Here is a 23,996-nt window from a genome sequence, read left to right on the forward strand (position 1 = left end):
TGTCCGTATCTGTCTGAACAGCCTCGTACCTCCCAGGATCCACGCCCGAGCCCCCGGCTACGGGCGTTCGCTCACCACAGGCCAGGTAGGTGCCGGACCTGGGGATGCGTGGGTTCCACGTGGATCAGGAAGGTGACCAGGGAAGCCTGGTGGAGGAGGTCGGGGGACCGAGGGAGGGAAGAGTGGGGAGGAGGGGGAAATGGGGAGAAGGAAGGGAAGAGTAGAGAGAGGGGGGACTGGAGTGGGGAGAAGAGGGGAAGACCGTGGAGGAAGGGGGAGGGGGGAGAAGGGAGAAGAGTGGGGAGGGAGGAATCTGTTTGGACCCGTTGCAAACAGTTGGAGGTGCCAGGGTGTCACAGGGCGGGGATGTCTGGGGAGCTCGAGGCCCTTGAAGTGCAAAGGCGAGAGATGAGGTGGGCGGTGGGGCGGGCCCCGGGGGGAGCCCTCTGATCACCCCCCGCTCCCCGTCGCCCCCCAGATCAGCGAGGAGCTGAGCCAGCAGTTCGAGGCGGTGTGCGAGTCCGTGTTCGGGGAGATGGAGTCGCAGGCGGTGGACGCCCTGGACCTGCCCGGCTGCTTCCGCATGCGCAGTCACAGCTACCTCCGCGCCATCCAGGCCGGCTGCTCGCAGGACGACGACTGCCTCCCCCTCTTCGCCGCGGGGCCCAGCACCACACTCAAGCCCAGCACCTGTGAGCCCCACTCACCTCCCCCCGCCCCCACCCCCAGCCAGGATGGGACCCTTGCCCCTAGCTCTCTCCCCCCATCCTGGGCTTCTCTTCCCCCTCCCCTTCCATGACCCTGGGCAGCCCTTTATCCAGTGCCTCTCAGACCCAGGGGCTCGACCTCCCTCCCCCTTTTACTGGGAGCCTCATGAGGGTCAGGGCCTGGGCCTGATCTGACTGCTTTGTGTCCTCCCCAGCGCTTAGCACACTGCTTGACACATAACACGCACTTAGCAAGTACCACAGTTAGTATCAATATTATTCTTGATAATCTTCTCCTACTTTAAGAAGAGTAGGGGTACAGACCGAGGCACGCCTCTGGTGGGGATGGGGCAAGGGAAGGGGAGTCCTAGTAGCCTAACAGTCTCCAGGGGAAGAGCACACCCACCTCCCTGCTCTCTCTCCCGCTTCCCCATCACCTTCCACCCCCAAACTGCCATTGGCTTTCTGCGGTGATGTTTACCGCCTCTCAGCTCTTCTGGGGTGGGGCCGGAGGCTATGGGAAGACTCAGTTTCCCTCCCTTTTGACCCCCTCTAGCAGATGACCCCGGTCCAACCTCTGCTTCTCTCATTGCAGCCTTCCGGTACCGCAAAGCCCCACCTCCCCCGGTCCCGGTGGGCCCCCAGCCCACGCCTCGCATCTCCATCACTGCCCAGAGCAGCACCGACTCCACGCCCGAGAGCTACCCGCCCCCAGAAGGCCCCGGCCTGGGCCCCACCTGGCCCCAGGAGCCCCCCGCTGGCCGCTGCAGCTCCGCCGACAACCTGGACAATGCCAAGGGCTCGGCTGTGACCCTGGACCTTGGGGCCGTCCAGTCCCGGGCTTCCCCAAAGCCCCCCACCCTCATCATCAAGACCATCCCCGGGCGGGAGGAACTCCGGAGTCTGGCAAGGCAGAGGAAATGGCGGCCGTCCATAGGTGTCCAGGTAGGTGCATGGTGGGGAGTGGAGGGAGGAGAGGGAAGTCGGAAGATCAGGCTCCCTCGTGGGGCCAGATCTGGGCAAGTCAATTCTCTGTGCCTCAGTTACCTCACCTGTAAAATGGGGATTAAGACTGTGAGCCTCATGAGGGACAAGGCTTGTGTTCAACTCGATTTGCTTGTATCCACCCCAGCGCTTAGTGCAGTGTCTGGCACATAGTAAACGCATAACAAATACCACGATTATTATTACCTGGGGTCCTGCCCAGTCTCCCTTTAGCCCCAGGCTGGGGAGCAGAGTCAGTCAGTCGGTCTATCCTATGTATTGATTGGGCACTTACTCTGTGCACAGCACTGTACTTAGCGCTGCGTGGGGCGGGTTGGCCTAGTCTCCCCCATCTGCTCCCTTGTTTTTGAACCCGGTCCCTCCCCCGGACCCTGGGCTTCTCTTGCACAGGTGGAGACGATCTCAGATTCGGATACGGAAAGCAGGAGCCGGAGAGAGTTCCACTCTATCGGGGTGCAGGTGGAAGATGATAAGAGGTAGGAGCAATTGGACAAGTGGGGTGTCCCTCTTTCCCGTAGTTGTCTCTCGCCACCCCACCACCCCAGATCAAGGTCAGGGCTGGAAGATCAGGCAGCATTCTAATTCCACCCGCCACCCTCCTGTTTCCCCCCGCCCCCGTAGGGGAAACTGAGGCGGCTCCGTTGATACCCCTCTCCCTTCTCATCCCTTACTAGCCCTGCCTTTTCAACTCCTGGAGGGTTGGTGCGGGGAGAAGGTGGGGAATGGAGAAGTATCCCTGCTTCCTTCCCTGGTCCTTCAGCATCCAACCGGGGCCGGTTGCCCTAGAAACAGGCTCACGCAGGCAGTGAGCAGGGAGGGAGGGGAAAAGCATGTGGCTGGTGGAGCAGGAGGGGGTGGGGTCTTCCCTGAAGCCTCCAGGCTCAGCATCCCTCCCCCTCACCCATCACACCCCCGCTGCTATCTGCTCAAAGGTGCCGCAAGCAGTGTGGGGGCCCAAGTCAGACCATGAGGCTCAGATACCTTTGGGAAGGGAAACTGAGGCACTTCCAACACCCCTCAAGCTTTGCCCTACCCATCCTTGGACTTCTCAGGCTCAGCCCTCTTCCCTCCTCCCACCATCTCCAACCCCCCATTCACCCCAACCCCTCCAGTCCCTTCTGCGCCCCCCCCCCCCCCAACCCGTCCTCCCTTCCGCCCCCATCTACCTCTAGTTCTGGCTCCCCCTCAGCATCGCCAACGCCTCACACTTCTCCACAGGGCGGCCCCCCTATAAAAAGTGCCTGAGCTCTTGCCTTAAAAAATAAAGTCATGCCAATTTAAATTTTATTTTGCACCTCATCTGAATGCCACTCATTTCACATCAAAATGCACAGACATATCCCCCACTCTGTTCCCTTCCCCTGCAATGCCTGCAGTTCCTGCTTCTCTTCCCCAGTGCTTCCAGCCTCTACTTCACCCCTTTCCCCAGCCTGCTCCCAGCCCCTCCCTGCTCCCTCAGTGCCCCCAGCTTCTGCCCCTCTCCCTCAGTGCCCTCAGCTTCTGCCCCTCACCCCCAGTGCTTCCAGCCTCTGCTCCTCTCCCCCGGCGTCCCCAGCTTCTGCCCCTCTCTCTCAGCTCTTCCAGGCTGTGCCCCTCTCCCTCAATGCCCCCAGCTTCTGCTCCTCTCCCTCAATGCCTCCAGCCTCTGCCCCTCTCCCTCAATGCCCCCAGCTTCTGCCCCCTCCCTCAATGCCCCCAGCTTCTTCCCCTCATCCTCAATGCCCCCAACTTCTGCTCCTCTCCTCCAATGCCCCCAGCTTCTGCCCCTCACCCCCAGTGCTTCCAGCCTCTGCTCCTCTCCCCCAGTGTCCCCAGCTTCTGCCCCTCTCCCTCAGCTCTCCCAGGCTCTGCCCCTCTCCCTCAGTGCCCCCAGCTTCTGCTCCTCTTCCCCAGGGCCCCCAGCTTCTGCTCCTCTTCCCCAGGGCCCCCAGCTTCTGCCCCTCACCCCAGTGCTTCCAGCCTCTGCTCCTCTCCCCCAGTGTCCCCAGCTTCAGCCCCTCTCCCTCAATGCCCCCAGCTTCTGCTCCTCTCCCCCAATGCCCCCAGCTTCTGCCCCTCACCCCCAGTGCTTCCAGCCTCTGCTCCTCTCCCCCAGTGCCCCCAGCTTCTGCCCCTCACCCCCAGTGTCCCCAGCTTCTGCCCCTCTCCCTCAGCTCTCCCAGGCTCTGGCCCTCTCCCTCAATGCCCCCAACTTCTGCCTCCTTCCCCAGGTGGTCAGCCTCCGCCCCTCTCCCCAGGTGCTCCCAGCTTCTGCCTCTCTCCCCCGGTGCCCCCAGCTTCTGCTCCTCACCCCCACAGCGCTTCCAGCCTCTGCTCCAGTGTCCCCAGCTTCTGCTTCTCTCCCCCGGTGCTTCCAGCTGATACCCCTCTCCCTCAGAGCTCCCAGCCTCTGCCCCTCTGCGCCAGGTCCCTCAGCCTCCACCCCTCTGCCCCAGTGACCCCCACTTCTGCCCCCCTCCCCAGGTGGTGCCAGCCTCTGCCCCTCTCCCCAGGTGGCCCCGGCCTCCGCCCCTCACCCCCAGCGCCCCCCAACCTCTGCCCCCCTCCCCAGGCGATGGCAGCCTCCGCCCCTGTCCCCCGCCCCGTGCCCCCAGCCTCCTCCCCTGCCCCCGCGCCGCGCCCTCTCGGTGCCGGCCCTGAGCGGCCCGTCTCCCCCGTGCCCGGCAGGCGGGCGCGGTTTAAGCGCTCCAACAGCGTGACGGCGGGGGTGCAGGCGGACCTGGAGCTGGAAGGGCCGGCGGGGCTGCCCGGGCTGTCCGTGGCCACGGCCGACAAGGCGCTGCAGTTCGGCCGCCCTTTCCAGCGGCACGCCTCCGAGCCCCAGCCCGCCCGCCCCCACTCCGTCTACAAGACCGTCCACACGCAGGGCCAGTGGGCCTACCGGGAGGGCTACCAGCTGGGCTACGAGCAGCCCGGCGGGGCGGCCCCTATGACCCCGCTGACCCCGCTGACCCCGCTGGCCCCGCTGGCCCCGCCGCCGCCGCGCCGGGACTCCTGGATGGAGCGGGGGTCCCGGAGCCTCCCGGATTCGGGCCGGGCCTCCCCCTGCCCCCGCGACGGCGAGTGGTTCGTCAAGCTCCTGCAGGCCGAGGTGGACAAGATGGAGAGCTGGTGCCAACAGATGGAGCGGGAGGCCGAGGACTACGACCTGCCCGAGGAGAGTGAGTGGCCCGCCCCTGCCTCCTCTCCTTCCGCACCTTCCCCTCCTTCTAGAGGCTCCGAGCTTGACCTTCTAGACTGTGAGCCCACTGTTGGGTAGGGACTGTCCCTATACGTTGCCGACTTGTACTTCCCAAGCGCCTAGTACGGTGCTCTGCACACAGTAAGCGCTCAATAAACACGATTGATTGATTGATTGATTCTCCCCGCAACTCTGCTATGGTATTTGTGCCGAGCACTGTTCTAAGCGCTGGAGTAGATAGAGGGTAACCCGGTTGTACCACGTGGGGCTCACAGTCTTAATCCTCCCACTTCTAGACTGTGAGCCCATTGTTAGGTAGGGACTGTCTCTATATGTTGCCGACTTGTACTTCCCAAGCGCTTAGTACAGTGCTCTGCACATAGTAAGAGCTCAATAAATACGATTGATTGACCTGGGTGGTGGGGGAGGGGGCGGGGGTCTAGGAGGCCTGCAGCGGGACTTAGTGGAAAGAGCCCGGGCTTCGGAGTCGGAGGACGTGGGTTCTAATCCCGCCCCTCCACTTGTCTGCTGCGTGACCTTGGGCAAACCACTTCACTTCTCGGGCCTCGGTTACCTCATCTGTGTTTCAGTTGCCACAACTGTAAAATGGGGATTCACTCATTCATTCATTCAATCGTATTTATTGAGCATTTACTGTGTGCAGAGCACTGTACTAAGCGCTTGGGAAGTGCAAGTCGGCAACGTATAGAGACGGTCCCTACCTAACAATGGGCTCACAGTCTAGAAGGTGGAGGATTAAGACTGTGAGCCCCACGTGGTACATCCGGATTACCCTCTATTTACTCCAGCGTTTAGAACAGTGCTCGGCACAAATACCATAATTATTATTATTACGAAGAGGCAAAGAGCAGCTATCGATCAAGCAACCTATCAATCCAATCAATAGTGTTTATTGAACGTTTACTCTCCCACCTGCTGGGGGCGGAACACTGTACTAAGCACCTGGAAGCGTGGCTTACTGGATAGAGCAGAAGGACCTGGGTTCGAATCCCTCCTCCACCACGTGTCTGCTGTGTGACCTTGGGCAAGTCACCTCACTTCTCTGTGCCTCAGTTACCTCATCTGTAAAACGAGGAATAAGACTGCGAGCCCCATGTGGGACAGGGACTGTGTCCAACCTGATTAGCTTGTAGTAATAATAATAATGATGATGGTATTTGTTAAGTGCTTACAATGTGCCAAGCACTGTTCTAAGCATATCCACCCCAGCACTTAGTACAGTGTTTAATAAATATCATCGTTATCGTTAGTAAGGGTCAGGGACTCTGCCCTCAAGGATTTTACAGTCTAAGTGGATAGGGCAGCCAACGGTTCCATTGGCTCTAGTTGGGCCCCTTGGGCAGGACTTTGGGTGTGTTTATTGTGAGGGGATGGTGGACGAGGGGGCCGATGGTGGTGGGGAGAATCCTGTTTGCCGGCTTGATCCTGGAAGTGGGTGGGGGCGGAGGCCGAGCAAGGTCACCAATGGGGAAATGGCAGCTGTCCCTGTTTGTCTCTCTGTCCACTCAGTCCTGGAGAAGATCCGTAGCGCCGTGGGTAGCGCACAACTCCTCATGTCTCAGAAGATGCAGCAGTTCTTCCGCCTGTGCCAGCAAAACATGGTCAGTACTCGCCCCCTTCCTTTCCATTTCTCCTCTCTAGCTCCCTTCTTCCTCCTCCTCGTCCTCTCTGTCCACCCCCCCAATCCTTTCATCTTGCCTCCCCCCCACGTCCTTACCTTCCCTCTCTCCCATCCCTACTCCTCTCCCACAGTGCACCTGGACCCTGATGAGTCAGGATTCATTCAGTGGTATCTATGGATCACTTACTGTGCACAGAGCACTATACTAAACACTTGGGAAAGTACAATATAAAAATAAACAGACACATTCCCTGCCCACAGTGCGATGGAGCAGCCTCGGGCCTTGATTCACAGTTATTTGGCCTTCACCCATCTAATGAGAAGGAAAGTGATCCCTCCTCACCCCCTCCTGCTGTCTCTGCCCTAAACCTCCCCTCTCCCAGGGGTTGGGGCGAAGAGAGGCCCAAGGCACCGACCCCTCCCTTCTGCCTCCGCCCCCTCCTGCAGGACCCCAGCTCGTTCCCCACGCCCACGTTCCAGGATCTGGCCGGCTTCTGGGACCTGCTGCAGCTGTCTGTCCAGGACGTCAGCCTCAAGTTCATGGAGCTGCAGCAGCTTAAGGCCAACAGCTGGAAGCTCCTGGAGCCCAAGGTGGGCCCGCCCCCACCCTCCCTCCCCAGGGACCCCTGGGATTTGCAGCCCCCTGGGACAGGTTCCCTCTCCGAACCCTCTTCTCACCCTGGAGCCCGGGTGGGAGTGCGAAAAAGAGGGAGAGAAGGCCTGGAACGGCAGGCAGAGAGGGCAGTGGGGGTCTGGGGCAGGGGCTGAGTTCTTCCTTTGGTGGTGGTCCCAACAGAACAGGTGGGTCTCCCCCTGTCCCTAGACCAGCATAAATCTGTGCCCCCCCATTCTCGCGCATCCAACCCTGCCGCCCCCAACCTCGCTGCCCTTGTCCCTGAAGATTTCTGAAGCACGTTTCTAATGTGTTTTTTCTTCCCTCTTTTCTTCTTTTTTCTTCCCATTGCCTTCATTCTCATTCAACTTCTTTGTCTTGTCCTGTGCTTCTGCCTCTGTCTTCATTTCTGTGTCTCTCCTTGTCTTTGCCTCCCCGTACCTCCATCTCTGCATGTCTCCGTGTCTCTTCCTCCCTGGGCCCTTCTGTACCTCTGTCCCCATCTCTGCGTCTCTCTTTGTTTCTGCCTCCTCGTATCTCCATCTCTGGGTATCTCCCTGGGTGTCTCTGTCCCCATCTCTGCATCTCTCATTGTCTCTGGGTTCCCGTATCGCCATCTCTGAGTTTCTCCTTGCTTCTGTCTCTCTCTGTCTCTCCTTGTCCGGGTTTCTCCTTATCTCGTGGTGCTTCTTCTTGTCTGTCTTCCTGTGCCTCTCCTTATCTCCTGTGTCTCTACGTTTCTACCCCCCCGAGTTTCTCCCTGTCTCCATGTGTCTCTTCTCATCTTCTCTCTGTTTCCCCTTGTCTCTATCTCCAATTGGTTCACCCTGTCTCTGTCTCCTTGTGTCTCTCCTTATTTCTTCTGTGTCTCTCCTCGTCTCTATCTCCCTGCCTCCCTGTGTCTCTCCTTATCTCCTCTGTCTGTCCTCATCTGTCTCCCCTTGTTTCTCCCTGTCTCTGCCTCCCTGTGTCTCTCCGTATCTCCTCTCCGTATCTCTCCTCGTCTCTATCTCCCTATGTTTCTCCCTGCCTCTGCCTCCCTGTGTCTCTGCTTATCTCTTCTGTGCCTCTCCTCGTCTCTATCTCCCCAATGTTTCTTCCTGTGTCTGCCTCCCCGTGTCTCTCCTTATATCTTCTCTGTGTCTCTCCTCGTCTCTTATCTCCCCATGTTTCTCCCTATCTCTGCCTCCTGGTGTCTCTGCGTATCTCTTCTCTGTGTCTCTCCTCGTCTCTATCTCCCCAATGTTTCTTCCTGTCTCTACCTCCCCATGTTTCTCCCTGCTTCTGCCTCCCTGTGTCTCTCCTTATCTCTTCTCTGTATCTCTCCTCGTCTCTATCTCCCCACGTTCCTCCCTGCGTCTCTCCTTATCTCCTCTCTGTTGTCTCTCCTCGTCTCTATCTCCCCATGTTTCTCCCTGTCTCTGCCTCCCCGTGTCTCTCCTCATCTCTTCTCCGTATCTCTCCTCGTCTCTACGTCCCCATGTTTCTCCCTGCCCCCGCCTCCCTGTGTCTCTCCGTATCTCCTCTCTGTTGTCTCTCCTCGTCTCTGCCTCCGTGTGTCTCTCCTTATCTCTTCTCTGTGTCCCTACCCCGTGTCTCTTCTCATCTGGTCTCCGGGTCTCTCCTTCTCTCTCTGTCTCCACTTCTGGGTCTCCCCCCGTCCCCGCCTCCGGACCCTTCCATGTCCGGGCCCCCGCCGGTCTCGTCCTCCCGGGGACCCCAGGAGGAGGGGAAGGCGCCTCCGCCGATACCAAAGAAGCCGCCCCCGCGGGGGCGCGTGGCCCCGGTGAAGGAGCGCTCCCTGGACTCGGTGGACCGGCAGCGGCAGGAGGCCCGCAAGAGGCTCCTGGCGGCCAAGCGGGCCGCCTCCTTCCGCCAGAGCTCGGCCACCGAGAGCGCCGACAGCATCGAGATCTACATCCCCGAGGCCCAGACCAGACTGTGACCCCGCCCCCGGGGCCCGGGGCCCGAGACCCCCGAGACCCCCGAGACCCCCGAGACCCGAGGCCACACCCCGATGAGACCCGAGGCCGCTCCCCCCGAGGAGGACCGAGGCCGCGCCCCCAACCCTTGAGATCCCGCCCCCCGAGCCAAGAGGCCCCGGCTCCCCCCCTCGGTCCATGGCTCCGCCCCCTCGCCCCGCTGCCCCTCGAGCCCCGGCCCCGCTCCGCCCCGCGGCCCCTCGGTTTTCTATCGGTGCTGTCCACGCAGCGCGCAGAGGTCACTGTGATCCCCGGGCGGGGAGCCCTCCCACCGCTCCCCCGGAGCCGCCGCCCCTCCGTGTGCCCCCCGGGGGGGCCCGGGGCCCCGCCCCTTCAGGTCTCTCAGGGGGCGCTGCAGGCCCCGACCCCAATCTTGCATTCCCCCCCCCCCCCCCAACGGTTGTCCCGGTTTTTCACTTTCCAGGAAGAGACTTCCCAGAGCAAACGGTTCCCCTTCGCCCCCTGCCCCCTCCGCCCTCCTCCGCCCCCCACTGCTTTCTTCTGCACACAAGGCTGAGACCCCCCTCCCCTCTCCTCCTCCTCCTCACCCCCACTGGGGCCCTGCCCCCGTCTGCCTGCCCTTCTCTCATGTCCCTCCCCCCGCTGGGCCGGGACCCCCTCCCTGGACCCTCCCTCCCTGCCCCGCGCCCCCGGTTGGGCTTTGTGGTGACCGGGCTCTGACGCTTTTAACTTCCCCTTTTTATGAAGAAACCCAGGCGTCGGCTGCCTGTCCCGGGGCCGGGGAGAGGGGCCGGGGGACCCCCACCCCCGGACATCCATCCACTCCAATGTGCCAGGGGGCCCCGCCTCCCCTTGGCCCCTCTGCCCGTCCCCCGGGGGCTGGCGGGACCGTACCAGTCTGGGCTGTCACACCTCCTCGCGGGGGGCAAGAATGGGGACGGGGTCCCACGCCCGCGCCCCTCCTGCCCCTCGGACCCCACCCCCCCGTTGGCACCCCTGAGATGATCAGGAGAAATAAAGCAGCAGAACTGCACACGACCACTGCATGCTCCGCTCCTCCACTTTCTTTCCCCCCCCCCCCCACGTCACTCAGAGTTTGTTGACTGTCCATTTTGGTGCCCTGTAAAGGTCACTGCCCGGGCTGAAACACAGTGGGACGTCAGAAGCTTAGCTCTGTGGTGGGCCGCCCCATTTTTCTATCAGTTGGGCTCAACACGACTTCTGAGGGAGGAGCTTCTGGGACCTGAGCATGTGCGGGGTGAACTTTGCGTATAGCTCAGCCGCCTGACCCACACACAGGTACAGCTGGGCCCGGGGTTCTGCAAGTGGGAACGGCAGCCCGGGGGTACCACTGCATATGCACAATTCATTCAGTCGTATTTATTGAGCGCTTACAGTGTGCAGAGCTCTGTACGAAGCGCCTGGGAGAGTATAACATAACAATAAACAGACATTCCTTGCCTACAATGAGTTTACAGTCCAGAGGAAGAGGGTGAGTCTAAGACTGGGGTCCCTGACCCTCTGTCTGGTTCAGCAGCCAGACCCAAAAGGGGATACACTGTCTCTGCCCTGGAGGGGCTGACAGTCTGAAGGGGAGATGGCTCACAGGAAATCCAATCATTAAGAAATGCATTAACCGCAAACAAATGTCCAATTGGCCATGGCCCTAACTCCCTCTCCCAGCTTCTGCACAATATTTAGGCCTATTCTGCAATCTTTTTTAAGGTTTTTGAAAACTGACCCTCTCCCTGGCCACCAGCAAGCGACACATAAAAATCATAATATTTGTTAAGACCTAGTATGTGTTAAGTACCCTACTCAGCGCTGGGAAAGATACAAGATAATCACTATGAAAAGTCTCCATCCCACGCAGGGTAGACAGTCTAAGAGGGAAGCAGGACATTATTAATTAATAGAACCCAGGTCTTCTGACTCCTAAAGTTCTGTTCTTTCCACTAGGCCACCTTGTTTGAATTTACCCCTCCTCCCCATTTAAGAAAAGCACAGAATATTGAAACAAAGTTATGGACTAATTATTCGATAGTATCCCAGAACGGAAAGGAATTTAATAGGTCACGTGGGGCAAACTCAAAATCAATCAATCAATCCTTTTTATTGAGCACTTACTGTATGCAGTACACTGTACCAAGCACTTGGGAGAGTATACTACAATAATTGGTAGGCATGTTCTCTGCTCACAGTCTAGAGGAGTATACAGATATTAATATAAATAAGTAAATTACAACTATGTACATAAGCACTGTGGGGCTGAGGGAGGGGTGACTAAAGGGTGCAAATCCAAGTGTGAAGGTGATGCAGAAGGGAGTGGGAGAAGAGGAAATGAAGGCTTAGTCAGGGAAGGCCTCCTGGAGGAGATGTGCTTTCAATGAGGCTTTGGTGCTGGGTCAGAGGGAAGAGTGATCTTCTGTCGGACAGGAAGGATGGGCTTGGCTGTTGCTGTAGCAGAGAGTGTGTGTGTGTGTGTGTTTTGACCCCAACATGTTTCCCTCTCTCTCTGCTAACTCCTCTTCCTTCCCCCTGCGGTTTAGCTTGTCCTGAGAGAAGCAGCGTGGCTTAGTGGCAAGCATCCGGGCTTGGAAGGCAGAGGTCATGGGTTCTAATACCGACTCCGCCACTTGTCAGCTGGGTGACTTTGGGCAAGTCGCTTCACTTCTCTGGGCCTCAGTTACCTCATCTGTAAAATGGGGATTAAGACTGTAAACCCCACAGGGGACAACCTGATAATCTTGTATCTACCCTAGCTCTTAGAACAGTGCTTGGCACATAGTGAGCGCTTAACAAATACCATTATTATTATTTGGTCAGCGGGAGGCCCGTCTTCAACATACCCTCTGACTGGGGAAGGGGTCATCTCTTTTTCTCCCTCCCTCTAGGGCCCCCTGGTCCTTGGGGCCATCTCGCTTCCCGGGTCAGCCAGATGTCCCCCTATTTGGCCCGCCTCGACCCATTTTCTTTCCCTTTTCCAGCCCTACTGTCCGGGTTACGTGTCCCGCTTGCTTCGGCAGGCCAGGCTCGGGCCGGTGCTGCCCTCCTCTGGTGCCCACCAAGAGATAAAATTTCCGATGCCTTCCCCTCCCCACCCCTGCCCTGAGTGGCCTGGTCAGCCCCCTACGTAGAAAAGAAAGAGGGAGGGAAGAGGTCAGGGAGAGGAGCAGAGGGGGACTGGGTAAAGGAATGGCTCAGGCATTAGGAAACTGTAGTATATTGCTTTGTAGAGATGCAGCATGGCCTAATGGCAGGAGCACGGGCTTGAATTCTAATCCTGCCTCTGCCATTTGTCTGCTGGGTGACCTTGGGCAAGTCACCTAACTTCTCTGTGACTCAGTTACCTCATCTGTAAAATGGAGATTGAGACTGGAAGCCCCCTGTGGGACAGGGATGGTGTCCAACCTGATTACCTTGAATCCCAGTGCTTAGAACAGTGCTTGGCACATAGTAAGCATGCTTGGCTTAACAAATACTGTAATAATAATAATAATAATAATAATAATAACAATAGTAATAATACTTATTATTATTGTTATAATCCTTCTCCTCCTTCCCCTCAGGTCATCATTATGGTAGAGAAGCAGCATGTCCTAGTGGCAAGAATACAGGCTTGGGAGTCAGAGGTCGTGGGTTCTAATCCCGCCTATGTCACATGTCTGCTTTGTGACCTTGGGCAAGTCACTTAGCTTCTCTGTGCTTCAGTTACATCATCTATAAAATGGGGATTGAGACTGTGAGCCCCACGTGGGACAACCTGATCACCTTGTATCTACCCCACTGCTTAGAATAGTGCTTGGCACGTACAGCTTAACAAACACCATAATTATTATCATTATCATCATCATCAGTAACATTTATTGAGCGCTTACTATATGCAGAACACTGTACCATGCGCTTGAGAGTACAATGCAACATAGTTGGTAGACACATTCCTTGCCTACAAGGAGCTTATAATCTAGAAACGAGTTTACAGTTTAGTCATCATATCTATTCCTCTGCCTTCGAGCAAGCCAGACCCTTTTTTATAGTATTTGTTAAGTGCTTACTATGTGCTGGGCACTACTAAAACGCTGGGGTAGATACAAGCTAACCAGGTTGGACACAGTCCATGTCCCTCATGGGACTCACAGTCTTAATTCCCATTTTACAGTTCAGGTAACTGAGGAACAGAGAATTGAAGTGACTTCCCCAAGGTCATACAGCAGACAAGTGATGGAGCGAAGATTAGAATCAAGGTCCTTTGGACCTCACAATCAATCAATCAATCAATCAAGTAATCAATTATATTTATTAAATGCTTACTGTGTGCAAAACACTGTACTGTGCGCTTGGGACAGTGCAATGCAATAGAATTGTAGGCACAATTCCTACCCTTAAGGAATTTACAGTCTAGTGGAGGAGGCAAACATTCAAATTAATTCCAGATAGGGAAAGCAACAGAAGGTAAGGGGAAGCAGTACACACTGGATCTGTGATTCTACAGGGAAGGAGATGAGCCAATGACCTTGCTTATTGGCCCCCCCTCCTAGACTGTGATCCCACTGTTCGGTAGGGACTGTCTCTATATGTTGCCAACTTGTACTTCCCAAGCGCTTAGTACAGTGCTCTGCACACAGTAAGCACTCAATAAATACGGTTGATTGATTGATTGATTCATCTTCCAGCTCATGTGATTAGGAACACCTCCACTACTATTGCAGTGTGTCGTAGTGAGAAGCAGCATGGCGTAGTGGTTAGTTGCCTGGGAGTCAGAAGGTCGTGCGTTTCAACTCCGGTTCCTCCACTTGGCTGCTGTATGACCTTGGGTAAGTCACTTCACTACTCTGGACCTCAGTTACTTCATCTGTAAAATGGGGACTGAAACTGGGAGCCCCATGTGGGACAGGGGCAATGTCCAACCCGATTTGTTTGTGTCCATCCCAGCGCTTAGTAAAGTGCCTGGCACACAGTGAGGGCTTAACAGGTACCACAATTATGAATGAATGAATGTACCCCCTCCTAATAATGATAATAATTGCAGTAGTTATTGTGTTTTCTCTATACCAGGCACATTACTAGGCATGGGGGTAGATAAAAGATCATTAAGTTGGGCACAGGCCCTGTCCCAAATGGGAATCACAGTCTAAGGGGAAGGGAGACCCCCTCACTCTCTTGGAGCTTACAATCTAGCCCAGGAAATAGATGTTAAAATGAAACACAGTCTAAGGGGAAGGGAGACCCCCCTCACTCTCTTGGAGTTTACAATCTAGCCTTCAATCTGCAATCCTCTCTGTGTCTCAGTTCCCTTATCTGTAAAATGGGGATGAAGACTGTGACCCCCCCCCGCGTGGGACAACCTGATGACCTTATGACCTCCCCAGCGCTTGGAACAGTGCTTTGTACATAGTAAGCGCTTAATAAATGCCGTTATTATTATTATTATTATTCTCTGGGCCTCAGCGACCTCATCTGTAAAATGGGGATGAAGGCTGTGAACCCCATGTGGGACAACCTGATTACCTTGTATCACCACAGCGCTTAGAACAGTGCTTGGCACATAGTAAGCGCTTAACAAATGCCATTATTCTTATTAGCCCAGGAAACAGATGTTCTTCCTCTCTTCCTCCCTTCAAGGCCCTACTGAGAGCTCACCTCCTCCAGGAGGCCTTCCCAGACTGAGCCCCCTCCTTCCTCTCCCCCTCCTCCCCCTCTCCATCCTCCCACCTTACCTCCTTCCCCTCCCCACAGCACCTGTATATATGTATGTATGTTTGTATGTATTTATTACTCTATTTATTTATTTATTTTATTTGTACATATTTATTCTATTTTGTTAATATGTTTTGTTTTGTTCTCTGTCTCCCCCTTCTAGACTGTTGCCCACTGTTGGGTAGGGACTGTCTCTAAATGTTGCGCAGTGTGGCTCAGTGGAAAGAGCATGGGCTTTGGAGTCAGAGTTCAGGGGTTCAAATCCCAGCTCCGCCAATTGTCAGCTGTGTGACTTTGGGCAAGTCACTTAATTTCTCTGTGCCTCAGTTCCCTCATCTGTAAAATGGGGATTAAGACGTGAGCCCCCGTAGGACAACATGATCACGTTGTAACCTCCCCAGCACTTAGAACGGTGCTTTGCACATAGTAAGCGCTTAATAAATGCCATTATTATTATTATTACTTCCCAAGCGCTTAGTACAGTGCTCTGCACACAGTAAGCGCCCAATAAATACGGTTGAATGCATGAATGAATGAGATGTTAAAATGAATAACCGCTAACTCCCCGACAGGTGGCGCTGCGTTCCCGTGGAGCGGGGAAATAAATGCCATCATTATTATTACTACTTCCCAAGCGCTTAGTACAGTGCTGAGCACACAGTAAGCGCTCAATCAATACGATTGAATGAATGAATGAGATGTTAAAATGAATAAAATTGAATAAAATAAAATAAAAATGAATAAAATAAAATTTATTACTCTATTTATTTATTTATTTTACTTGTACCTATCTATTCTATTTATTTTATTTTGTTAGTATGTTTGGTTTTGTTCTCTGTCTCCCCCTTCTAGACTGTGAGCCCACTGTTGGGTAGGGACTGTCTCTATACGTTGCCAGCTTGTACTTCCCAAGCGCTTAGTACAGTGCTCTGCACACATCCTTCCCTTCCCCACAGCACCTGTATATATGTCTATATGTTTGTACATATTTCCCTTCCCCACAGCACCTGTATATATGTCTATATGTTTGTACATATTTATTACTCTATTTATTTATCTATTTATTTTACTTGTCCCTATCTGTTCTATTTATTTTATTTTGTTGGTATGTTTGGTTTTGTTCTCTGTCTCCCTCTTTTAGACTGTGAGCCCACTGCTGGGTAGGGACTGTCTCTATATGTTGCCAAATTGTACTTCCCAAGCACTTAGTACAGTGTTCTGCACACAGTGAGCGCTCAATAAATACGATTGATGATGATGATGATAATACATACAATTGATTGATTGAATAACCGCTAACTCCCCGACAGGTGGCGCTGCGTTCCCGCGGAGCGGGGTGCAGCCGGGCGCAGGCGCACTGCGTTGCTCAGCTCCGCGGCGCGCGGCCGGGGGCGGGGGAGGAGGCGGGGAGGGCGAGGCGGAATAAAACCGACCAATCCCGGCGTTGGGGAGGCGGCAGCCAATGAGCGTGCGGGGGGGGCGGTGTGGCCGAAGGGGCTGATGGGAAGGGGGTCGCGCGGCCTGGCGGCGAGGCCTGACAGAAGGCGTCGGGCCTTGGCGGAGCAGGTGAGCGTGAGGCGATGGCGTCAGTGGGGGTCCATGGACAGACCCCGATCACCCCGCAGAATCAATCAATCAATCGTATTTATTGAGCGCTTACTGTGTGCAGAGCACTGTACTAAGCGCTTGGGAAGTACAAGTTGGCAACCTATAGAGGCAGCCCCTACCCAACAGTGGGCTCACAGTCTAAAAGGGGGAGACAGAGAACAAAACCAAACATCCTGACAAAATAAATAGAATAGATATGTGCAAGTAAAATAAATAGAGTAATAAATACGTACAAACATATATACAGGTGCTGTGGGGAAGGGAAGGAGGTAAGATGGGGGGATGGAGGGGGGGGACGAGGGGGAGAGGAAGGAAGGGGCTCAGTGTGGGAAGGCCTCCTGGAGGAGGTGAGCTCTCAGCAGGGCCTTGAAGGGAGGAATCAATCAATCGTATTTATTGAGCGCTTACTATTTGCAGAGCACTGTACTAAGCGCTTGGGAAGTACAAATTGGCAACACATAGAGACAGTCCCTACCCAACAGTGGGCTCACAGTCTAAAAGGGGGAGACAGAGAACAGAACCAAACATACCAACAAAATAAAATAAATAGGATAGAAATGTACAAGTAGAATAAATAAATAAATAAATAAATGAGTAATAAATATGTACAACCATATATACATATATACAGGTGCTGTGGGGAAGGGAAGGAGGTAAGATGGGGGGATGGAGAGGGGGACGAGGGGGAGAGGAAGGAAGGGGCTCAGTCTGGGAAGGCCTCCTGGAGGAGGTGAGCTCTCAGCAGGGCCTTGAAGGGAGGAAGAGAGCTAGCTTGGCGGAGGGGCAGAGGGAGGGCATTCCAGGCCCGGGGGATGATGTGGGCCGGGGGTCGACGGCGGGACAGGCGAGAACGAGGTACAGTGAGGAGATTAGCGGTGGAGGAGTGGAGGTTGCGGGCTGGGCAGTAGAAGGAGGGAAGGGAGGTGAGGTAGGAGGAGGCGAGGTGATGGACACCCTTGAAGCCCAGGGTGAAGCCACGACGATGGCGGCGGCCTGGCCTTTTCCCTCAAAATCGGGACCCTGACCTCCGACCCCGTGACCTTTCCCCCCGTTGGGCAATAATAATAATAATAATGGCATTTATTAAGCGCTTACTATGTGCAAAGCACTGTTCTAAGCACCGGGGAGGTTACAATCACTCAATCAATCGTATTTATTGAGCACTTACTGTGTGCAGAGCACTGTACTAAGCGCTTGGGAAGTCCAAGTTGGCAACATATAATAATAGTAATAATAATGATGGCTTTTATTAAGCGCTTACTATGTGCAAAGCACTCTTCTAAGCGCTGGGGAGGTTACAAGGTGATCAGGTGGTCCCATGTGGGGTTCACAGTCTTCATCCCCATTTTACAGATGAGGTGACTGAGGCACAGAGAAGTTAAGTGACTTGCCCAAAGTCACACAGCTGACAATTGGCGGAGCCGGGATTTGAACCCATGACCTCTGACTCCAAAGCCCACACTCTTTTCGACTGAGCCACGCTGCTTCTCTAGAGGTGGTTCCCTACCCAACAGCAGGCTCACAGTCTAGAAGGGGGAGACAGAGAACACAACATATTAATAAAATAAATAGAATAGGTATGTACAAGTAAAATAAATAAGAATTACAAGAAGCAGTGAGATGCACATGAGAAGCAGTGTGGCTCAATGGAAAGAGCAGCGCGCAACACACTTATGCCCTGACCCAGGGGAGGGGATTATTATTATTATTTTTATGGCATTTATTAAGTGCTTACTATGTGCAAAGCACTGTTCTAAGCACCGGAAGGTGATACAAGGTGGTCAGGTTGTCCCACGTGGGGCTCACAGTCTTCATCCCCACTTTACAGATGAGGCAAAGAGAAGTGAAGTGATTTGCCCAAAGTCACACAGCTGACAATTGGCAGAGCTGGGATTTGAACCCATGACCTCTGACTCCAAAGCCCGTGCTCTTTCCACTGAGCCACGCTGCTTCCCCATTTATTAAGCGCTTACTACGTGCAAAGCACTGTTCTCAGTGCTGGGAGATTACAGGGTGATGAGGTTGTGCCACGGGGGGCTCACAGTCTTCATCGCTGCATGAGAAGCAGCGTGGCTCAGTGGAAAGAGCCCGGGCATTGGAGTCAGAGGTCATGGGTTCAAATCCCGGCTCCGCCAACTGTCAGCTGTTTGACTTTGGGCAAGTCACTTCACTTCTCTGCGTCTCAGTGACCTCATCTGTAAAATGTGAATTAAGACTGTGAGCCCCCCGTGGGACAACCTGATCACCTTGTAACCTCCCCAGCGCTTAGAACAGTGCTTTGCACATAGTAAGTGCTTAATAAATGCTATCATTATTATTATTATAAGGTGATCAGGTTGTCCCATGGGGGGCTCACGGTCTTAATGCCCATTTTACAGATGAGGTCACTGAGGCACAGAGAAGTTAAATGTCTTGCCCAAAGTCACACAGCTGACATTTGGCGGAGCCGGGATTCAAACCTATGACCTCTGACTCCGAAGCCCGTGCTCTTTCCACTGAGCCATGCTGCTTCTCTACTATGGCAGCCCTCTCCTCCCTCCCTCCTGGTTCCTGTGGAAACCCTACCGTGGGAGCGGTCCTGAATGATCCCCGGGGAGGTCAGGACACCTGGGTTCCCTGCTCTTGTTCTGGGGGACAGGAGCTCGGTCCTGAAAATCCGGGGGACAGGCTGAGGAGGGGGTGAGAGGGAACCTAGTTGAGGGACCTGGGGTATCCTGCCACAAACAGTGAATTTAGCATTGGGCTCCTGTCTGCAGGCTCCAGTAATCACCTTTGACCCTAAGGTGAAGGAGCATCCAAAGTCACAAATCAGTCAAGAGGCCTGGGAATTGAGGGGAGGGGGAGAAGGTTGGACCTCAGAATTTCTGGGGCTTCATATTTGCCCCCTCTGAGCCTGGGGATAGGGATAAGTCGGCTTCTCTGGAAGCTGGAGCACATCCATGTATTCTCTCTGTCCCAGGTGAGAAGCTTCCCAGCTGTTTTTCAGAGGTAAGAGCAGTGGAGAAGAAGGAGAGAGAAAGATTTAAAAACGCATGTTTAACTCTCTCTTGTATTATTAGCCCGTTTGTCCCTTTGGGACTAGGAAAGGAAAAATCCCTGGGAGCTGGCAAGATAGGTGTGGGCGGTGCTCATTCTGACCACCCTCTGAGAAAGTGGCACCGTCCTAAATGGCTCCTTGTAGGCAGGGAATGTGTCTTTCAACTCTTATATTGTACTCTCCCAAGGGCTATAGTGCCTTGCACACAGTAAGCACTCAGTAAGTACTGTTGATTGATTGAAAAGTGCAGGTCTATGGTGTCCCGTGTGTGGGGTGGTAAGAGGATCACATTGGAAGTTAATCACTCCCTGGATGGTTTGATGGTAACTGGAGGCAGGGGTTGCCCGTGATTGGATGTAAGGAGGTTGTCCGTAATTTGGCTGAGGTCCTGGGACAGTGGTAATGTCAGCCCCTTAGCTGCCTCCTCAGTGACTCTGTGCTCTCTCTTTTTCCCTCGACCTCACCTCCAGCCACCATGTGGCCTGTGTTATGGACGGCAGTGCGGACTTACGCCCCGTACATCACCTTTCCCGTGGCCTTTGTGGTGGGAGCTGTGGGCTACCACCTGGAGTGGTTCATCCGGGGCAAGGAGCCCCAGCCCGTGGAGGAGGAGAAGAGCATCTCGGAGCGCAGGGAAGACCGCAAGCTGGAGGAACTCCTAGGCAAGGACCTCACCCAAGTGGTGAGCCTCAAGGAGAAGCTGGAATTCGCTCCCAAAGCCGTCCTGAACAGAAACCGCCCAGAGAAGAGTTAATGGAGGCTGCCGGGCTCCATGGGTCCCCCTGGGAGACTGCCTGTCCCAGCTCTGGGCATGGCCTGCCATTGCTGCTGCTGTGTTCTGCCAGCCTCCCTGGGCTCACATTCTAAGGGCCACCCGGGCCCAGAGCCTGCTTCTGGTTCGGTTTGGTTTAGTTCTCCGTTTTCTCGTTCTGGTTTCTCGTCCTCCAGTTTGGATTTGTGCCCACGGGTCCCTCACTGCCCAAGTCCCTCAGCTAAGCCCCCATCCCACTCTCTATGGCACCAGAGAGGAGACCGGGAAGGGTGTCTGCCTGCAGACTGGGTGGTCCTGAGGCTTGGGCTCCTTGTTCTCGGTGGCATGTTGGGAATCTCTGATCGGGCTCCCAGTTCATGTGGTCCTGCTGCCGAGAGAGGCTTGTGTCTCTGGAGAACCTTCATCTCCCCAAGTCTTCGCAGGAGGCTCCGGGATTGTCCCTGTGGTTATTCCCCATGCTGATCGGAACCGGAGCCCATGTTGGTCCTCAAGGTGGACCCTAAATGCGTCCTATTTTGGCCCTGCTAAATCATCTGGGATTTGAAGTCTTCTTGCGATTCTTGGTTAGGGCCAGGGATGAGTAGGATGTTGGCCCAAACCCTTCTGCCCCTCATTCCCCACAGCTCCATCCCCTGGCTAACTCCCCACCATCGCCCTGGGGGAGAACCATCCTAGAAAGAGGAAAGTTGTCCCAGGCGTGGCTGCGGGATGGAGGCATGCTCCCTATCCACCATCCTTCAGGTGAATGGCGAGAAGCGTCCCTGTCATCCTGTAGCACAAAACCTGATTAAACTGGAATTTGAGAATGGCACCCAAAACCCTTCTCCCCCTGGTATATTCTTGCTTTCTCCCGAGCACTGGCCATGTGAAACCCCTTGAGAATTTATGGTTATTGGGCTGTGGCCCCCTCCTAATAATGATAATAATTGCAGTAGTCATCAAGTGTTTTCTGTATACCAGGCACATTACTAGGCACGGGGGTAGATACAAGATCATCAAGTTGGGCACAGGCCCTGTCCCATATGGGAATCACGGTCTAAGGGGAAGGGAGACCCCCTCACTCTCTTGGAGTTTACAATCTAGCCCAGGAAACAGTTGTTAAAATGAATAACTGCTAGGGAGAAGCAATGGTATGGAGGCCCTGCCAGCATACAGCCTGTCTCTGTGGTCAGTCAGACCATGGTATTTACTGAGCTCTTATTCTGTGCAGAGCACTGTACTAAGCACTTGGGAGAGCACAATACAGCAGAAGTAGCAGACACATTCTCTGCCCGTAAGGAGCTTAATCATTGATTTTGAGAGCCCGTTATTGGGTAGGGACCGTCTCTATATGTTGCTGACTTGTACTTCCCAAGCGCTTAGTACAGTGCTCTGCACACAGTAAGCGCTCAATAAATACGACTGAATGAATGAATATTGAGTGCTTTCTATGTGCAGGGCACTGTGCTAAGCACAGGAAAGTACAATCTGGTCCCTGGGTGAGGTTGTAGCCCCAGTTTGAGGGCCACACTGAAGTGGCCAGGGATCAGGGTGGGGATTTTCCCAAACTCCACCACCTTGAGTACATCTGGAAAGACATTTTCAGGGATCTGGGAAGGAGGGAAGAGAGCCTGGTAAGGAGAAACAGGAATCTGCCCCACCCAGGTGGAGCAGTGGGTGAGGAGAACTTGGGGCGTGCCATCGCTGTGGGGAGCAAGAGGCGCCTGAGGGATTTGGGGGCTTTGAGGGAAGGCAGTAGTAGGGTGGAGATGGAGGCCCTGAGGGTGAGGAAAATGCTCAAAGTGGGAAAGGCTGGAGATGGAGCACAAGACTTGTTAGAGTGTGGTTGGGGGTGTCTCTGTTGTGAGAGTTGTCAGGTGGTTAACTGATGCTCATCAGGAATCTCCCAGATGCCTCTGTGCCTAAGGAGGCAGAGCTGTGGCCCCTCCCTCTAATGAAGCCCAATGGGAGATGGCAGGGAACCTGGCCCAACTCGAGCCATGGGCTTGTGTCCCTTCAAGACCGATGGGGGACTGCCCTCCTTTGTCTGGTGGGGAGCGTGTGTCCTTCTAACAAGTCCAATGGGACAACTCCGGCGTCCCAGTAGGGTTAGAGGTGAGTGCGGTCACAGGGAGCCCCACACCCTGTCACCATTGGCTCAAGGGGCCCTTTACCAAGACAGTCACCCAACAAATGGCACCGGGCCCGCATCACTTCTCCCATTTAGTCAGGGTCGACGTGGGACCCTGAAATTGGCAGGCATGCAGGGCTTGGGGTCAGGGGATTGGACTGGGGTCCTGGCACAGATTGTGCTGTGGGTCCCTAGGCAAGTCACTTAAATTCTCTGAGCCCCAGTTTTCTCATTTGCAAAACTAAATCCTGCCTTTTCATCTCGGGATATCGAGAGAGCAAGTGAGATAACTGATGTGAAATCGCCCTTAGAAAGTAAAGGAGTTATAGGAAAAAATGTTATTTCCGTTTACCCTTTGATCCTTCATAATTTTATTTCACCTCTGCCAGGTGGTGCTACTGCCCACTGTGACCAACCAGCTTTATAGAGGAAAACACCTTTTTATTGAACCCCTTTAATAATAAAACTCTCATTTAATAATCAATCAGCATTTATTGAGTGTTTACCCTGTGCAAAACACTACTAAGTAGGAAGGACAATAGAGTAGGTAACAATGCTTTTTTTCCCCAATGGTATTTAAGTGCTTACTATGTGCCAGGCACTGTACTAAGCACTGGGATAGAAACAAGATAATCAGGTTGGACAAAGTTCTTGTCCCATATAGGGTTCATAGACCTAATCCCCATTTTACAGATGAGGTAACAGAGGCACAGAGAAGGAATTTGCCCAAGGTCACATAGCAGACAAGTGGAGGATTAGAACCCAGGTCCTTCTGATTTCCAGGCCCTTGCTATCCACTTCTCATTTGTTAAGTGCTTGCTATGTGCCAAGCATTATACTTAGCACTGGTGTAAATTCAAAACAATCAAGTCAGACACCGTCCCTGCGTTTTACAGCATTTTAAAGATGAGGAAACCAAGTCCCAGAAAGGTTAATTGAATTGCCCAAGGTCACACAAAAGGCAAGTGGTGGCAAGTGGTTTAGAATCCAAGTTCTCTGGTTTCCAGACCGGACCATCCTACTTCTCTGAAATCCTGTAGAGTTTTATCCAGTCCCACGGGAGACTGGCAGGGCTGGAGCCAGATAGGGAAGGAACCACGCAGGAGTCAGAATATCAGCGTGTTTTCTACCTCTCTGGACGGGGTCGGAAGCGCACTGACCCTCGCCCACCTACAGGTTTGTCACGGGTTACTGCAAAAACATCAGGCCCTGGCTTTGCCGGGGGCGGCGGCAGGGGTCATCCTGTCTGGGCAAGGCAGGCTCCTCTCTTCCTCACTCAGCAGCTCAGGCCCCCGTCCATTTCCACCGTGCTTCTGGCCTTTGTCCGGCACTCGCCGCTGTGCCAACGTTAGCCCCAGCCAGAGCGACCTGGGCAGTTGCCAACACATTCCCTCCCCTCCCTCTCCCCCCACCGGCTCAGAGACCCTTCGGTGGTGTGGTTTGTGTCATCTGTGGCAGCGATTAGTGACCTGGGACTGCCAGAAAATAAGGCAGGGGATGGCTGAGGTCCAGGCAGCTGGCTTTGTGGAAGTCAGGGGAGAGACAAGGTGCTTTGCCTCTTCTCTGTGACCGTGGGGCCGCCCCTTCTGCGGGAAGAGGTGGTCTCTCTGCCTCCCCCCCCCCCCCCCCCCCCACTCAGGGCTGACCTGGTGGAGGACAGGTGGCCACTAGCTGGATTGAT

The 23,996-nt window shown here is 54.5% G+C and overlaps 2 protein-coding genes across 2 annotated transcripts in view; both read left to right on the forward strand.

Moving 5' to 3' along the window:
* DLGAP3 (DLG associated protein 3) overlaps nt 1-10,124 on the forward strand; it is a 54,937-nt gene extending 44,813 nt beyond the window's left edge. The window contains exons 6-13 of the mRNA XM_038758482.1: nt 22-85; nt 479-692; nt 1,303-1,652; nt 2,103-2,188; nt 4,380-4,873; nt 6,424-6,515; nt 6,983-7,126; nt 8,872-10,124. Of these exons, the coding sequence (XP_038614410.1) occupies nt 22-85; nt 479-692; nt 1,303-1,652; nt 2,103-2,188; nt 4,380-4,873; nt 6,424-6,515; nt 6,983-7,126; nt 8,872-9,093 (1,666 nt within the window). The 3' untranslated portion in view covers nt 9,094-10,124. The remainder of the gene's footprint in view (nt 1-21; nt 86-478; nt 693-1,302; nt 1,653-2,102; nt 2,189-4,379; nt 4,874-6,423; nt 6,516-6,982; nt 7,127-8,871) is intronic.
* A 6,191-nt stretch (nt 10,125-16,315) lies between these two features.
* On the forward strand, nt 16,316-21,457 carry SMIM12 (small integral membrane protein 12). The gene is made up of 2 exons (XM_038758115.1): nt 16,316-16,354; nt 19,904-21,457. The coding sequence occupies exon 2, from the start codon at nt 19,909-19,911 to the stop codon at nt 20,185-20,187; it is 279 nt and encodes a 92-aa protein (XP_038614043.1). The 5' UTR covers nt 16,316-16,354; nt 19,904-19,908; the 3' UTR covers nt 20,188-21,457.
* The last annotated feature ends 2,539 nt before the right edge of the window (nt 21,458-23,996 follow it).

Source organism: Tachyglossus aculeatus, chromosome 16 (assembly GCF_015852505.1).
Source record: "Tachyglossus aculeatus isolate mTacAcu1 chromosome 16, mTacAcu1.pri, whole genome shotgun sequence".
Taxonomy (NCBI): domain Eukaryota; kingdom Metazoa; phylum Chordata; class Mammalia; order Monotremata; family Tachyglossidae; genus Tachyglossus; species Tachyglossus aculeatus.